Source organism: Pituophis catenifer, unplaced genomic scaffold, assembly GCF_029215685.1.
Source record: "Pituophis catenifer annectens isolate HBS135680 unplaced genomic scaffold, rPitCat1.0.hap2 SCAF_2, whole genome shotgun sequence".
In the NCBI taxonomy this organism is placed as follows: domain Eukaryota; kingdom Metazoa; phylum Chordata; class Lepidosauria; order Squamata; family Colubridae; genus Pituophis; species Pituophis catenifer.
Genome location: NW_027256882.1, coordinates 136,482,291 through 136,501,012, shown reverse-complemented (window position 1 = coordinate 136,501,012; position 18,722 = coordinate 136,482,291). Strand labels below are relative to the sequence as shown.

At 36.5% G+C, this 18,722-nt stretch overlaps 1 protein-coding gene across 1 annotated transcript in view; it reads left to right on the top strand.

Moving 5' to 3' along the window:
* ASPSCR1 (ASPSCR1 tether for SLC2A4, UBX domain containing) overlaps positions 1-17,679 on the top strand; it is an 82,380-nt gene extending 64,701 nt beyond the window's left edge. The window contains exons 13-16 of the mRNA XM_070934675.1: positions 11,926-11,977; positions 16,721-16,790; positions 17,038-17,219; positions 17,531-17,679. Of these exons, the coding sequence (XP_070790776.1) occupies positions 11,926-11,977; positions 16,721-16,790; positions 17,038-17,219; positions 17,531-17,544 (318 nt within the window). The 3' untranslated portion in view covers positions 17,545-17,679. The remainder of the gene's footprint in view (positions 1-11,925; positions 11,978-16,720; positions 16,791-17,037; positions 17,220-17,530) is intronic.
* The last annotated feature ends 1,043 nt before the right edge of the window (positions 17,680-18,722 follow it).

Below are 18,722 nucleotides of genomic sequence, written 5' to 3'. Positions count from 1 at the left end.
CCAAGAAAATCATGTGGCTCCCACTCTGATGGCATTCCCAAAAGCATTAAAAACCTCCCAGGACTTAAACCGGGGTAGAGAGGGTCCCCTTATTGGATTGTGACTTTTGTATATATAGTGTACTGTCCAGGGAGGTGCTGATCTTGTATATTTTATATTGTGTTTTGCATGATGTTCAGTTTTAAATTGTGAGACATCCAGTCATTTTGGAGTCAGGTGATGTCCCAAATCTGATGAAATGAATAAGCTTGTGTGCTCCTATATAAAGTGAAAATTGCCTCATTGATACCATTATTTGTGTAGGTTTTCAGGAGCAAAAAAGCAATTGCCATGCATTGATGCTTTTAAGTTCAGCAATCTCATACCAGAAATCCCTTTCTTGGTGGTTGGTGTCTTTCATTGTCTTGAGATCACCTTGATAAGACTATTTTGATTCCCTTGCTTGTACAATCCCAGTATCTGTCTTGTTCTGTCTCTGAAAGGCTCCGTATTAGTTGAAGGAGTATATATACAGAAGTTAAAGGAAATATTAATGATTTTCTGTAAATACTTGGTAAATTATTAAGTTATTACTTACGTTTGTTTTCTTTATAAGACTGAAGAGACCTTGAGAGCTTCAACTGGAAACTTGGTAGCCATGGGGAAATAGAAGACTTAAGTTGTGGGATGAAAGAAAACTAGATGAATGTGAGCTTAAAAATAAAGAGGCTATATTTGAAGTGAACATCCTGTTGTATGTGTGTGTTTACAACAGGACAAATGTGCAGACTGGCAGCAACATGAAGTTTTTGAAAGTTATAAAGACTTCAAGGCATTGGCTTTGATATTTTGTTATGGCTGTTTGTGCTGGCTGCATTACCCTCATGGCCCATGAATTATTTTAAAATGTTCTTCAGGGCAGAACTGATCAACTGCAGATTTCACTGTTGCAGAATTCTAGCCAACCTCCAGCTGGTTTATGTACTTGTTCTAAGTTCACTGGACTTTTCAGATATGTTTTCCCTTCCTCTTCTTTACATGTTCCGCTGCAGCAACAGATACAGGCACCATTCATAGGATTAGAGTCAACTAGTTTGGCAAATTTCTAAAATGTGTGCTGGGAATTTGTGCTGAGAATAAAAGCAGGTATCTCAGTTTGGACAAAGATGGAGTACAGTTGTAATTTCATCATCAAAAGAACTAAAAAGACCTCAAAAGTTTCCTTCTGTTTTCCTCTGATAGCAAATTGTAAAGGGGCTATGCAGGGTGAAACCCGTTGCTGGTCTTGTAATATAGGGACCACATTTATTAAAATGCTTTTTGAAACAAAAACAAACAACAATTTTCCAGATTGACTTTTTATTAATGTCTTTCTATTGTGAAGCACAATGGATATAAATATGGTTCACTTCAGACCCAATGATTTCTCATAACATCAGTTCTAAGTCCGTTTAATCAGAAGGAAAATGCAGGTCCAGCAATCATTCTGATTGCTGCATATATCCAATTTGTCCAATTCTCATTTCTCTGACACCCTTATTGCAAAGGATTTGGGCTTTTCTCCTTTAAGATATTATTAATCATGTTAGTTTCTAGCACACACAAGTTAGTGTTGATTATCTTAGTGAGCACATAGATAGGCCTCCTCTGAGATAATTTTCCCAAATCTGACCCTTCACATCTCCCAACAATGTACTCATTGCTGTTGTAATTAAATACATCCAGTTTTCTGCTAGTTATCTTCCCTATCTCTGTTCTTCTATCTTTTCCAACATTATGGACTTCTTAAAGATAGCTAGGTCTTTGCATAATGTGTCCAAAATGTTATAAATTGATTCTGATCATTTGTGCCTCATTGAGAACTCTGATTTATTTTCTTCTAGGACCATTTGTTTGTTTTCTTGGCTATCCATAATATTTTCAAGAGTCTTCTCCAACCCCAAGTTCAAAAGCAACAAAATATCCTGTCTCATCTATATTTTTTTCAAATTCTTAACCTTCACTTCCATAGATTTTCACAGGGAGGACCATTGTATGATTCAGATATTTGTAGGTATTGACACATCACAGCATCTGAATATTTTTTCCAAGGCAGTTTCACTGCTACCCTAACAAGAGCTAATCCATGGTGTATTTGTTGATTGCTGGTTCTTTTACTGTTGATAGAGTATCTTAAAAGGCAAAAACTATAGTGTCTTTGTTTGCATTTCTAATGCTGGTTTATTTATTTATATTCCACCTGTATTTTTATAAACAACTCAAGGCAGTAAACATATCCAATACACCTTCCTCCTCCTATTTTCCCCGCAACAACAACTTTGTGAGAGAGTCTGGCCCAATCAGCTGGCTTTCATAGCTAAGGCAGAATTAGAACTCAGTCTCCCACTTTCTAGCCTTTCTAAGTTGCTGTATCTATTGCCATTAGTTTGTTCTATATTTAATAATTGTCCCATTTTTCCACTGTGTTCTCATCATCCAGGTCATAGTTGTTCCAAAAGTGCTTTTTCAAGAGGCAACTGGACTTTCTTGTTTTTCTTTGAAGACATTTCGCTTCTCATCAAAGAAGCTTCTTCAGTTCTGGCTGGCTGGTTGGGAATCGAAGGATTTATACACCTTGGAGACAGCTGGTCATTTGCATTCTTTTAGAGAAAGTGTTCCTTAGCTTTCATTCCAAGGGCAGGTTCAGCTATCAGAGTAGCATAACCTGTATTGCAAGGAGATAAAAGTGTAAATGTCAGTGGAAGAGAGAAATGAAATTGTGTTGGAGAATTAAAGAAGCCAGTTGTGTGTAGAAGAGGTAAAACTCAAACGGTGGAGTGAGCTCAGAGACTGAAGCTACTACAAGTGAGAAAGGAGTAACAGAGCCTTATAACCTCACAAACTTTCAAAAGACACTGACTAGCTACAGGCAGTTAGCAACAAATAATTGCTTTATCCCTCCTACAAACTGATAAGGAATGGGAGGCAGCGAAGCAACTTAGTACAAAGGAGTAATTACCAGCATGTTAAATCTCCAGTAGGACCTACTGAAGTATAAGGGCTGAAAGGTGGAGGATAATTTAGAACTAAATATAAGATAAAAAAAAACATTAAGTCCTTGATAAAAGGAACTCTTGAAGGTAAGACTAGGAAAAAACTGATAATAACTGCTTTTGTTGCTATATAAAAGGAAAAGCTTTATAGCCTTCTAATCAGGAGGGAGGTTTCATACCCAAACCTACCTAATGATAACTCTCTCGCATGAACTACTGGAGGTTCTTGTAAGTAGGGAATATTTCTAAGGTATCTTGGATGTTGACATTCAACTATAAAGAATAATAGTATATTTTTCCATTTCTTTGGATCAATTTACTGTTTTTCCATTGACGTCCTTTAACATACCAATTTGAGGTTAGAAGCTCCTGAATGTGGGGATCTTTTGGACACTTTTCTTCTTTGTCCGTATCTATTTGCATTTCCACTGTCTTTACAGACATTGATGTAATTACTGCTGCTTGTTTCTTCTAACAGTTATTTGAAATTCAAGTTCCATCCTGAGATTTTTGTCTTTCTTGGGGATGGCTTCTCTTTTTTCCTTGGCAATTCCCATCTGTTGACCCCATTTGCTTTTTTGTTTGGCAGTCTCTTATTACATTCATCTTTAACAAGTTCTATGATTTCATTCCACAGTTCCTCTGGTTGCCTATCAATGAGGTTTAGGACTTCAAAGCAATTCCTGAGGTTTTCATTGCAAATGGTGGGTATACATTCAGCATCATACTATGGAAACTGGTATCATACTATGGAAACTTGGCTTTGTTCTTCTGCTTTGGCTGTACTTGGAACTTGCACATGAGTGGTCTGTGATGTATTCCACAGTCAATCCTGGCTAATGTCTTTTTGCTATTAAACCGTAGCTCTTCCACTTCCTAATAATAATATAGTGAATTTGATTCCTATATATTTTATCTAGTAATGTTCATGTATAGAGGTGCCGTTTCCAGTTGTTGGAAGACAATGTTACTAATGAAAAATCACTGGTTTAGCAACACTGATAAGTTGCTTCCTTTCTCATTTCTGTTTCATAAGTCATACAATCCACGTTATTTCCAACATACATATTCTCCAACCAGAAACACCACATATTGCTTGCATATTCTGTTGATCTGAGAATAAAACTTACCTTCTTTCTGCATCAGTGGTTGGAGTATAAGCTTGAATAATTGTCACGTTAAATGCTTGTCCACAAAGTCTAATTCATATTATTGGGTCATTGACTGCATTGTACCCAAGAACTGTCTTTATTACCCAAGTACCGTCTTCCTGATTAAAAAAACACAGTTCCTTCATTTTTCATATCCTTGAGTAGTAAACAGTATGACCATCTGACTGAAAGTGTCCAGTTCCAGTCTATTTCAGTTCACTTGTATCTAAGAAGTCCATTTGTAGCCATTCATTTTGTCTTTCACTTAGTTGGGGATCATTTTCACACTTTTCACACATTTTCTGCATAGTAACATCAGCAATTAGAGATCACATAGCTTTAAACTAGCTAATCCATAAACATCATATTCCAAAAGAACCTCCTCTTTTCTTCAGTGGCTTATTAGGTGCCATCTGACTTGAGGGGACTGTCATCTAGCATTATCATATCAATTGCGTTATCTTGTCTGTCCATGCAGTTTTCTTAGTAAAATTCAGGAATGGTTTACCATTGTCCTGCCCTTCACGGTATGATATAATGCCTTGCCTTTATTGCTAAAGTCATTATCTGCCTCCTCTATCTTTCTATGTTGCTGCTGCTCAATATAGATGTATTGTCAGCTTCAACTGAGCAGCTTTGACCAGGAGAATGTACTCTTGGAATACCCTCCAAACATTCTTCATTCATTCCTCCCAGGAACATATTCAGCTGTCACAGTAGGGCAGCATAGCGGGACCGGGGAGGTGGTGGTGGGGGATGTACTACAATAGAATTGCAGAAATAATTATACCAAGGAATAAAAGTAAGGAAATGAATCAGTGTGTTTGAAGTTTTACAATAAATCCATAGTAATGTACCACTTTAATATTAAAACAGCTAGCACTCTGATGAAACAGCTAGCACTCTGGCTGATGAGTAAAAGTTGAACTTTTAGACATTATCTGATAAAAAATAATAGGCTTCTTAAGTTTTCCTTTCCCAGCTGCCTTATGTGTTTGATCAGGGTCTTCTTAGCTTGGGAAACTTTGTTCTCAGGTACTAAGACAAGGCCACTTAGGCAGTGTCCCTTTGACCGTGGCTCTCATGTTTATATCCCTTCCGGAGATGCTCTTCGCCTCTTGTCAGAGGAGCTTTGATCCACAGGCTCCCCAATTAAATTTTCCAAGTGCTGGTTTCTGTGTTCCGTGAATGGTTGGGGATGGGAAGGGTGTTCTGGATTATATGGTATGTCATGCTACTATCTTAGAGTTCTGCATTCATGTGCATGTCCCCTTTGATGTACTCATATACTTACTAATCTTTACCCATCAAACTAACCGTGGACTCATGACACTCTAGTCATTACAACTCGTGTCATGGAAAGAATGCTCCTTCTTTTGGCAGCTGCAAGTCTCTTTCCTCAACCCTCCAAAGACAGCAGAATAGAATAGAATAATAGAATAGAATAGAATAGAATAGAATAGAATAGAATAGAATAGAATAGAATAGAATAGAATAGAATAGAATAGAATAGAATAGAATAGAATAGAATAGAATAGAATAGAATAGAATTCTTTATTGGCCAAGTGTGATTGGATATACAAGGAATTTGTCTTGGTGCATACGCTCTCAGTGTACATAAAAGAAAAGATACATTCATCAAAAATCATAAGGTACAACACTTAATGATAGTCATAGAGTACAAATAAGCAATCAAATCATATTAGGAAACAGTCAATATAAATCTTAAGGATACCAGCAACAAGGTTACAGTCATACAGTCATAAGTGGGAGGAGATGGGTGATAGGAATGATAAGAAGATTAATAGTAATACAGACTTAGTAACTAATTTGACAGTGTTGAGGGAATTATTTGTTTAGCAGAGTGATGGCGTTCGGGAAAAAACTGTTCTTGTGTCTAGTTGTTCTGGTGTGCAGTGTTCTGTAGCGTCGTTTTGAGGGTAGGAGTTGAAACAGTTTATGTCCAGGATGCGAGGGGTCTGTAAATATTTTCACAGCCCTCTTTTTGTCTCGTGCAGTATACAAGTCCTCAATGGAAGGCAGGTTGGTAGTAATTGTGTATTCTGCAGTTTTCTGCAGCCACTATTTGATCTTGTGCTCTCTGAATAACTTTGGCATTTTTTTTTTTTTTGGTAGAAGGGTGATTTACTTTGGACAATAGGTGAGAGAATATATCAAAGTGAAGCTGTCCAAATACAGGGAGTGATGGGGAACAGGATTTTTCCCATGAAAAATGATTCATGAAAATGTGACATAGTTTCAACCAAGTACCCCCCCCCCCCACTCCAAAGAAAAATGTTAAGTACTAAGCAAGGTCCTGTGAATGTGACGTTTGTCTAAGTATAATATATGGGTTTATCTTGCTTTCCATAACTTCTTATTTGAACTGATGAAATGTAACTTCTGATGCCACAAAATAAATCTCTATTGTTTGCTGCTTGATGTGAATCAAGAGATTATAATTACCTGGTACAGAAGATATATTTGTTACACTTGAAAGACATCTTAGTCTGGCTTCAGAAGTAGACAACTTAGATACTATAACATGCTACGGATGTGGAGGCAAGTGGCAACTGTGGAAGCACAGGGCAATTGTTTGTTAATTAAAAGAGAAATATGTACTGTGAAAGTACAAAGGTATCAAAGACATAAAGGATTAGTGAATTTCTAATAATTATGCAGTCATGTAAGGATAATTTCAACAGATAAGCATATTTTGCAACTTTATTTCCTTAATTCTATCCCCTGTTTCCCCCCCCCCCCGCCCCCAAATGGAATAGGTAAAACTTTGAAGTTTTTAGCCATACTTAGGCTTTCCCATGAAGGAAAGGCTCAAAGTGTTGTCCTTGCAAAATAACAATTTTTCTGTGTCTTGCCGCAGTTCATTTGTTATTCATTTTAAGTGCTCAGAAACAAAGGACATATTATCTTTGATCGTTTTCCAGAGATACACTCTTTCCCAGAATGATGGGCACGCATCCATGTTGTTGCTGCAGGATATCCAGTTAGTATTCTTCCACAGCACTCCTTTCGTTGTTTACTACAACGAGTTACTACTCAGAGCATCCTATTTTTCAGCACTGATGATGACTTTTCAGCTGTAGTTCAAGACTGCACTAATGTAGTGCATTGTCTTTTTGACAATGATTGTCATGGTGTCATCCTTTCCAAAAAAGGAAATAAACAGCGTTAACACATGGTTCAAGGGATAGGCAATCATTTGGACCTGATGAATCAAATTTGTGACTATATTAGATGGCCTCACAAAATGGCTCTCAGAAGCATAGCCAATGACAAAAACTCATTCCTCAAGCCAAACTACTAAGTTCCTCTTCCCGCTCTCTTAAAATGGTCTCTACGACCCATTTTCATGTTGTTTTCTGACTTTCTTCCAAAACTAGCAATCTGTTACCACAGACATTGACCATTTCTATTTTGTAAGGATGCCTGTGGAAAAAATGTGGAGCGCAGATACAACCTTGTAAGTTGAGCATGTCCTGTTTTTTTCAGACCAAGATCCAATTTTTTTTTAAAAAAAAATATGCTGGAATCTACGCAACATTGGCCATGACTACAACAAAACTCAACATTCTTTAATTTACTGTAAATATGGAGTTGCATCAAAGTTTTCCAGGTGCTATATGTTACCTTGTGCCTCAAATTTAGTGTATTTATTGTAAATAAAGATGTTAGTATGCTTGGCACTTTGCTGCATAGGCTGACATTTTTCTATTTATTTATTTTTTTCAATTGTTTCTAAATCAGACAGAATAAAAGGCCTGACAATTTCAAGAGAATTATTGTCATGTGCCATATTCCATCCCCATATTATTTTTCAATGCACACATTATTATTAACAATATGTAACTTTGATGCACTGACCAGTCACTTAAATCTCAATATCTAGATTTTTTTTAGTATATTAATTCTATGTTACGTTTGTAAACTTCCAGAAACATCTGTCTGGAAGCTCTTGGAAGGAGAATGCTGCCCTAGATAGGCTCTAGATCTGACCCAACAAGGCAGTTCTTTTGGTTATTATTGTGCTAGTGTTTTTAAACCTTGGAGTTAAAGTGATGCACTAAAGCTGAAATGTTGTGATAGCAGAGATCTATTACATTTAATGACAGTCTCTTTGATCTTTTATTTTACAAGTCTTCTCCCACAGCTTTTCTGTTTTTATTGGTTTAATTTGTAAACTGTGTATGTGTATACACAGGGATGGCAATACAAAGATACCTTAAGCATATGGTGTAACAAATAGTCAGAAATGATTAAATAAAACTGTAGAAGAATGGTACATGTTTTTCACAAGAGGGATAGAAAATTGTATTAAACGTGGCTGAAGTGTTAAATACCTACATTATGTAGCATCTGAGTTCTCAGTGTTTTTGTTTGATTGTTGGCACTGCTTCTCCTCTAACCTGAGTTTGATTTTGAAAAATAATTTTTATGAAGTGTAGAAGCTTTCAGCTGAATAATTGAAAATTCTTTGAATGAAAATGTGATTTTCAGGAGCTCTGCAGGAATTGTGAATGTGTTATCTTGATAAAAAGGAAAGAGCAGTTCCAAATATTCAAAAGTTATAGGCATCCATAGCATAAAAACAATAGGGAATGATTCACAACTTAGAGAAAGTTTCTGTCAATACAGAAATTGGAAATTGCCTCAGGTCATCCATTTTCATATAATAATTCCAAGCAAATAAGAGTGAAAGTGGTAAAATGATTCTATTAAGCAGTGCTATAGAAAACAGAATTGAAGATGGGTCTTGCCAAGGTGGATTAGGGAGGAAAGAAGGCGTGGAGATAAGTTGTTTTCTCTGTATATCCCTAGGTTGGTTGGATACATGTATTCAAATCTTGTACCTAAGAAAAGATAACAAGAGGTTCAGGCTATCCCAGAAACCCATACATTATCATTTTGTTAGCCTGCACTTGATTGAGTCAAAATCTTATATGCCACATACATTTTTTTAGGCATAGTGTGCTTTGGGGGTTGCAGTAAAACATATTCAAAAAGAGACAATTGGTGCCCAAATGAGCATGCTGTGTGTGCCTAGCCTGGAAAAAAAAGAGCAAGCTATGGATCAAGCTCTCTGAAGAGAGTTTTTATTGGCCAAACTCTAGGAAAGAAAATAGATTTTTTGGGGTGGGTGGGGGAGGGAGGTGGTGGCTGAAATTTGTGTGCTCCTGAACTGCTGTCTCATTCCTTTAAGTCTCTTCCAATTAAAAGCGCTTTGGTCTGATGTCTTGCCAGTGCTGGGAATTGGTTGGGGAGGAGGAGTTGGAAAGCTAAAGCTGGGCTTGTCAACTTGTGAGTAAAAATAGGGTAGCAGATTGTGTGTGTGTGTGTGTGTGTGTGTGTGTGTGTGTGTGATAAGCATTTGTACTGCGTGTGTCTGTCTCATTCTTGGATTGTGTTCCTCCGTGCCCGCTCTCTCCCTCTTCTTTGTGTTTCCTTCACAGGCTCTGCCATGAATTTTCTCTGACCCCTTGGGGCCGTTCCCACTTGAAGCTTTGAAGTGTGTGCCCAGAGCTTGATTGACAAGGAAGTTTTAGTGGCGGCAACTGGAGAAACTGAAAAGGGCAGGGCTTTGAACTAAAGGGCTTTGAGCTCCGAGATGCTGCGCTTAGTTATCTCCTTCAGAATGTTAATTATTCATCACGATAATTGGGCAGGAGAGAAAAAAAGAGAGAAGAGGTTATTAAAAAATTCCAACACTAACACACTACAAAACCTCATTTTCCAATTCTGTGGCTGGCGTGAAAAGGATAGTGTGTGCGCGAAGAAGCTGAGGGAGGGTTTTGTTGTTGTTGTTTTCCTTTAATCCATTCTCTAAATAGTAGGATCCCTTCAGATGAAGACAGCGGAAACATCAAAGCTTTTATAAGAGTTTTCTTGGAGTTTCTTAACTGTGTCTGGTACTTTTTTAATTAAAAAGTTTACGAAGAGCCGCCTTTGTGACTGGCTTCTGGTGACGTTAGCCAACCTTGTGTCCCACTGTCTGGGAGAGAAAAATATTTTAAAAAGTCTAATACTGTTTTGGCCACTATAATATCTGGTTGATGCTCTGGAGGATCAACCAGTGAATGGAGGACCCATTCACTGAAAGAGAGACGAATCTAGCTGCCATGCAGATACAATTCTATAGAATTCTTTAGAGCCTAATGTTGTTGTACAATATCTCATGGTGAAGTAATTACTAAAGTTTGTTATTTTCAATATCCATTGTTATACCTGGATTTTTCCAGTACCTAGATACCAGCAGAAATCATTTCAAAAGTAGCAGTGTTTTTATACCATTCTAGTAATTAGACAAGAGATCTGAAAATCCTTTCTTTATGAATGTTTTTAGCAGTTTGTTAGAAGTAAAAATCCTGCTTATATTCATTGCATTTTATTCTGCTGCCGATTTATGCAGTTTAGAAATAATTGTTTCACAGCTTGTTGAGGTTATTTTGGTGGTGATCTTGCTGCTCAGATATAGATTCAGATTATTTATAAGAAACTTAAGCTGTTTTTATTTTAGAATCATTTTCACACACACACACATACATACACAACTTTCCCAAGGTAAACATTTTATGAAATTAATATCCTTAAAATTAATAATGAAAAATTCTTCCTCTTGTGTCTTGTCCCTTTTCTTGCATTTTACTCGGAAGATTTTGGCGAAGGTCTATCAAAAGCTGTAAAATCATGCATAATAGCTATATAGTAATAACTTTCTATGCATTTGTTAACTATATCATAAATTTGAATATAATAGGTTAGAGTTCTATACCCAACAGATCTACACAGGGAACTTCTCTGCTGCAGAAATAGCCAGTGAGGGTCATTGCCTAGTTACCAAGTTTAAAATCCCAAGTTTGTAATCTAGTGTATAGATCTGTCCTAAAAACTATTTTTACTGATACGGTAACATTAACAAGCTCTGCAGAGACATAGTATGTCAATGTATTTATGCTTTTTTCAGATTGAAGATTAAATGCTATATAGTATATATATTTTACTGTAAACTACTAAGAGTCTTGCAACTGTGGTGTATATACATTTGTTAGATAATTAAAAGAAGAAAATGACTATTACAATTCTGAATATCTTGTCTAGTATGCTTAGATGGGTTCAATAGGAAACTGGCAAGAATAGTTGCCTTTGAGAATGGAATAAATACTGAGGGAGGTTCCTCTCACGTGTAACCTCCTCAACAATGTTAATATATCATTTTATTTGTTTAAAGCATTTTTACCCTCATCTTTACTGAAAAGGCTCACAGAGCAATTTTCAAATGACAAACATAAACTAGTTCTTGGCCTCTAGTTTACAATGTACAAAATAGGTTGCACAAGAAAACAAATGATAGGAAAGAAGAACAAAAGAACATATAGATAAACACCAGTTTTTCAAGACACAATTCTTAACGACAATCAGGGGTGGAAAAGAGTATTTTCCGCATACCACTCACAATGTTAATGTAAAAATTATTTTCAGGATCTGTAACTAAGAAATCTGTGAATGAATAAACATTTGGGTTATAATGTTGAATTATATTATGATCATGTATATTTAAAGGGTCTTTTGATTTCTGAATGGAGGTTTAATCTGGTATTTCTAAGAGATATAGATAGGGTCCCATTTCACATCTAGGATTAAGATTATCGCAATTTCATGAGAATGTATTCTTGCAAGACTAATAGAAGAAGAACAATTTCAGCAATTCTTCTGTTTATTCTTATGCTCTGATTTCTCTCCTATTGCAGGCTAACCTTTTCCCTGCTGCTATTGTATATTTTGGATCTGAAGTGCACAAGGGTGAGTAGTTGTGCCTCCATAGTACACGCTGCATAGATAAATTGTGAAAATCTTCCTGTGATATGCAGATTTTTTAAAAATTACCCCTGGATTATAGAAGTATTAATAAATGTATAGAAAATATAATTTTCTATGGACTTTTAAATCAGAGTATGTTTCTTTGGATAGCTGCTGGAGTAGTCATTCCAGTGTGAAAATATCAGTAAGGGAAATATCTGGAAAGTGAAATAATAGGGGACAGGTCCAAGTAAGATTTATCATCCAACTCATGGAATCTTAGCAGGGGTCCAAACCACTCTGTGTGTGTGTGTGTGTGAATCCTGTCATACTGGTAGTCCTCGACTTACAACAGTTCGTTTAGTGGCCGTTCAAAATTACAACAGCACTGAAAAAAGTGACTTATGGCCGTTTTTCAGAATTATCTTTCCAGCATGCCCATGGTCATGTGATCAAAATTCAAATGCTTAGTAACTGGTTCATATTTACGACCGTTGCTGTGTCCAATGGGATCCCCTTTTGTGACCTTATGACAAGCCAAGTCAATGGGCAAGCCAGATTCTTCATAAAGGTGGGACCAGCAGTCAGGAATGGGTTAACTCCATCTGTTATCCGATAGGACTGAGTCTGCAAGCTGTTAAACTCCTCCTCTTCCTCTTGCTTTCCAGCTTTTCGACTCAGTCTGACTTGGGCAGACGTATTTTTGCTGAGCTGATCCATTCTGATTGCCTTATACCATCAGGACCTGCTCCCATTTAGTTGGTTGAGCCTTCCTTTGCCAGCGTGAAGGTTGATACTGCCTGATCCTGTTGAGAGCTGCTTGGCGGCAGGACCCGCGCTGGGGGCTCCCAGCTTCCTGGTTGAGCCCTCTGCCATTCCAGTGTGAAGGGCTACACTGCCTGACCCCGCTGAAAGCCGCTATGCAGACAGCTCCCAGCTCTGCTGGTCAAGCTCTCTGCTAGTTCAGCGTGAACAGCGGTTCAGCTGGAGCCCACTGAAGGCTGTTTGGCGGCATGGATCTGTCGGCTGGCAGATTGTCAGGGAGGTGTTCCTGGGCATTACCTACATGCCTGGCCCTGAACGGGGGGAGGCTTCCAACCCCCCCTCCTTGTCCACAGATCGGAGTCGGTGGCGGCGCTTACGGGCTTATCCCCGTGGTGTTAGCCCGCCAGGGGCGGCATGGCTCCTTTGTTTTACTAACTTATCAACTACAGTGATTCACTTAACAAACATGACAAAAAAAAGTCGTAAAATGGGGCAAAATTCATTTAACAAATGACTCACTTAACGATAGAAATTTTGGGGTCAGTTGTGATCATAAATTGAGGACTACCTGCACTTTTACAGAAAAGATATATTCAGAAGCAAGGCAAAAAAGCTGCATGATAGCCTTTGGTTGGTAATGGTATAAACTGACATCTGAGAAAGCATCATTTATTTACATCCTCTGCAGCTCAATTTTAGTGAACACAGTTACAAAATGATTGCCATTGAGAAAGGAGTGCAGCATTTCAATCCCTCCCCTGCCCCTTTATTCTAGGAATGTTTTAAGTGAGACAGAATTGAGTATCCAGGGAGTATCTGCAAGAAGTCCACAGACATCACTTACACACACACACACACACACACACACACACACACAAAGTTTCAACAACATAGTAAGAATTAGTACAAAGTAAAGTAAGATTGATAAAGAAGAAAGGGAAAGGGAGAAATAAAAGAAAAGCTAAAAGTACAGAAAAGAAAAAAATAGAAAAAAGAACATAGCAAGAAAATACCTATAAAGCCCTTCATGGCATGGGCCCGAGGTACTTGCAGGACCACCTCCTACCGGCCTCCCACCGCCCAGTGCGCTCACATAGGATTGCCCTCCTCCGGGTGCCATCGGTCAGACAATGTCGGCTGGTGGCGCCCAGGATAAGGGCATTCTCTGTGGTTGCACCGACCCTCTGGAATGAGTTACCCACTGGGCTCCGGATGGCCCCCGACCTCTGCACTTTCCGTGGCGACCTGAAGACATGGCTTTTTCAGCAAATTCCCTGATCTGCTGGGAGTTTTAATTGCTTGGGGATTTTAAATTGGATTATTTTAATATCATTTTATTGTCGTGTAGTTTTATTTTGTGAGCCGCCCCGAGTCCTACGGGAGAAGGGCGGCATATAAATACGATAAATAAATAAATATAAAGAAATGGCTTCTCATCTTCTTCACAGCAGTCATAAGTACAATTATACTTCAACCTCTCTCTCTAGGGTTACATCATGCCTCTTCTTTCTATAATCTATCAGTGTAATCAAAACCATAAATCACAAGTTCATTTTTTCTTTGTGACAGAAAAAGTCTAGAAGACGTTTCTTGTCGCTAATAAGTGTACTGTCTTTGTCTCTAATCAAACACTTTATTAGATAATTTAGCCATTTTAGCAAGTTCTGTCATCTTTGCTATCCTTTTCTCTATTGTAGAAATGTTTTAGTATTTTTAATTGTAATGTATTTTTTTCTGTTTGAATTGTAAGATGCCCAGAGTCATTGATTCAGATGAATGACTATAGAAATTGAATAAATAAATAAATAAATAAATAAATAAATAAATAAATAAATAAATAAATATGTAAATAAAAAGTGTTCCATAGCTCATTTTCAACAGTCTCTCTTCTAAGTCCTGAGACAAAATGTTGTGATTTCAGTTGAACATTCATCTTTAAAATCCTATGAGTCACTATATGTATTTGAGTCTGTTTTCTGGTGTTTTTATATGCCCATCAAGCATGATAAAATTATCCTTTCATTGTTTCCAACATAAATTTGAAGTACCTTTATATATTCTAGTTACATTTTGCTATACCTACAATATATCATTTTATCAAAGTTTTCTTTAAGATTATGACATAATGTAAATTTCAGTCTTTTTATATTTTCCCACTGTTCTATCAGTATATTATGTCCAAGGTTCTTAGCCCATTTTATCATTTAATCTTTCACTTGTCCTTCTTCAATTTTTTTAAAAAAATAACATTTTAGCAATTACATGTTCATCATTTGTATACATTTCATTTCAAATTCTTACATTGTTTAATAGCACAAATCCTTTTATTACTTTAAAATTTTCTGGTAAATGTAAGCAAGAAAACCATTGTCAGCTAAGTCTCCTTGCCTCCTTGTTCTCTTTATTTAAAATCCCCCTTGGTAATATTCTAGTATCCCATGATATTTTAACTATTCACCTATGCCTATTATTTCTTATCTATAAAATGCTTCATGTGCTAAGAGTCATAAAGGTGTTTTGGGGCATAGCTTGGATTTTTATCTATTCCGTATTCTCAATATGGCATGCCTAACATAATGAAATCTACATTGACTTTATTATACCACAAGTATTCATGTCATCCAAATCTCAGGACATCTCCTTCTAACTCTAAAAGTCATCCAAACCAAAAACATGCTAAAAATGTTATCCAGTCCTTCTCTTTCCTTTGTATTTGTAATACCTTATATTTAAGTCATGATTTTTTCCCCTTGCTAAACAAACTTATATATATCTTTTTGCCATTTTTAAATGGTACATCCATTTTAAAAACAAGTATCATCCGAAACAAAAACAAAATTCTAGGCAAAACATTCAATTTTTAAAAACTTTTTTCTTAATTTTAAAACCAGTTTTCTCTATCATTTGTTTTCTTAATTGTTGTTAACATCTTGATCTTCTGATTATTCATCTTAATACCTACTAGCATAACAAATCTTTTAATTTCCCATTAATTTTTCTATTTTCTTTAGTGAATCTACCAAAACTAGCACAAATCATTAGCAAATACCATCAATTTAGAAGTTTCTACTTTATTCTGTACTCCCACATTTCTCTTTGCCTCGTCTCTTTTTATATCTTTTTATATCTCATAGGATTTTGCTAGTTCTCCATTAACAGTTTTGTATGCTTTCTTAAATAGATCAAATTTAAAAAAATTCCAGAACTCCTATCTTCCAAAAGATATTCCAAAATTTTAAACAAGAATGACCATTTCAAATTGTCAAAAGACTTCTCTGTATTTAAGAAAAACAGTGCAGCTTGTTTCACTTTGTCTACTTCTGAAGTAAGGCAACTTCAATTGCACACATTCAATTAAATTGGATGAACATTATATTTTAAATACTTTATTTTGCAATTATTTTAACCACTGATAAATACTAGTATAGACAATTACTTCAAGCTATGATTCGTTTTTTATCCTGGAGTAAGTATTTATGTAATACTGGTACAGTTATCTTAAAAGAATATATTGATTATCACAATTCAATGAGATAGAAGAGGATTGGTCTACAAGACTGATTAAAGTAAGACAGTCCTGCAGATTGAAAGTAACAATTAGTTCTCTCTCCTAATGGTGCAATTTATTAGAAAATGGTCAATGGCCTAAAATCTTCAAGAACTAACTGACTAGAGAAATGTATGTGCAATCTGTTTGGCAATTTTATTTTTGTTAATACTCGTCTTCACTTGACCAGTTCACTGAATAGGATCTACGATAACAGGTATTACAAAACACAAAATCTCAGATGTTTACAGATGTCTTCTTGTGTGTTTGAAGAAGTTTCTAGAGGGTTAGTCTAGCTTGAGAGGTCATTTTATAAGATACATCAGTAGTTTCATTTTTTGAAGCGTGTTATTTCAAAGATTATACAAAGAATCTAATGTCTTTGCATAATATGTTACCTTATTTAGAAAACCTAAAATTGTTCATTTTTACAGATCACTATTTGAGGTTGGATCTGCTGGAATCTGCTGTGTCCCCTTCTGAAGCTGACATTTTAGTAGCTAGGTAAGTAGAAATTGTCAATAATTTATTTCAAAGATCAGAATTTATCAGTTGGCAGAGTATAGACATGTTATCTTACATCTGTCTAAATTCCATCTGGATGATGAAAGGACCACTTATTTGCAAACTCCACAGAGATTGAAAGAATATCTGCACCTTTGGCTTTTGCATTTAGCTCAACATGCAATTTATTGTACTTACATATGGACAGGAACCAACATGAAAATCTAATATTTATCTTTTCTTCCAGGCGGCTGTCTAAACTGGTAGATCATACAGCTCAACGTTTGGAATCTGCTCCTAGCTCCTCACTTATATCAAACGATGCTAACCAAAACACAGAGCATTCAGAATCAGCAAATCTTGAAATACCACAGCCACAAATAAGGAGGGCCCCAACTGGAAAAGTGCCAAAGTGGCTGAAGCTGCCAGGTACCACCTTACATGTAATGGGAAGATACATACTTTTTTTTCCTCCAAAAAGAGATCCAAATCTGTCTTCACATCCATAACTCCTCCACTTTGTGTGAAGTTATTCCCAACTGTTGGCCCTCATTGAGTCCAAACTGATCCCCCCCCAGCCCATGGTCACTTTAGAATGTGAGAATGTATACGATCCATGTTCTTCAGTATGCTAATATACTATCTGGATTTTAGTTTGAAAATCTATTTCTTTGGAAAAGTTCATGAAAGCTTCACTGTGCAAACTCATTTGCTATTGTTGCCTTATGTTTGCATTTCAGGTGGAAAGAGATGAAGAAGTGGTAATACCTGCTGCTGAAAGATGCTTTGCTTGGTTGAGAAGCAACATTGAATTACCATTTTCTGCTTCTAATAACAAGCTAAAATATATGACCTACAAATGATTTTTCAGAATAAAGTTGAATGCTGTTTCCATTTGCCAATTCTGTTAAATTGGGAATGAATGTTGCCTGCGTTCTGCAACATCATTGACCTATACAATGCATATTTCGATGGTGTAAAGCAAGAGAAAGCACAGGCTTTCTGTGACTTCAGATCACATAAATGGAGTAGGTACAGAAATTCAGGCAAAATCATTTGCCATCTTTGGATGCTGAGAATTTCAAGAACATGGTACTGAATGAGAAACTATAGCGGGTGGTAATTGTGAAGCAACTTTGGCTGATTTTGAAAGTGTTAAATAGAGTCAGACCTGGGTCATGCTTGGATGGAAGACCATAAGACTCTCAAGTCTATAGACCCTGGAAAAGGAGAGAAAACAAATAATTTCTGTACTGTTGGTAAGAAAATTGTATGGGAATATCAAGTACTGTCAAGCTGTACATGGTGGGCAAACTCAAGAAATAGGATTTCAGAAAGGCGTCTTTAGTGCTAATCACAAAAAACATAATCTTTAAAATAGTCAAGGTTGGTCTTAGAGTTAAACAAGTCACTTAAGATGGGGTCTCTGAAATACTTCCTTCTCATAACTGCCGCCATCTTGGTATACTGTCTCTTCTCATGGCCAGTGATTTCTTCCTCTGTCTGGCTCCCACAGTTTCTGCCAGGTACATTCCAGGAGTCAAGTTGGATTTGAAGATCTTTCCATGAAGGAACATTCTTTAAGGAAATCGATGAACAGATCTATTGGGGACTGCTAGGATGTAGAAATGGTACTTAAAATGAATGGACCAGAGAAGCTTTGACCATATAAGATTCTCTGCTTAATGAGCACAATCTGCTTCCTAAATATTTTAGAAAAAAAATCAGAGGATTGATTCAAGTAAACAAGGGATACGTATGATTCTGTTTGATAATTTCAGTACCTAGGATAGACAGCTAATTACAGTAAAGCCCTCAGTTTAAATGAGGGGAAAGGGATATCTGTTAAAGTAGAAAGTTGATTAAACCCAAATGAATTTCAGGTTTTATTTATTTATATCCTGCCTTTATTATTTTTATAAATAACTCAAG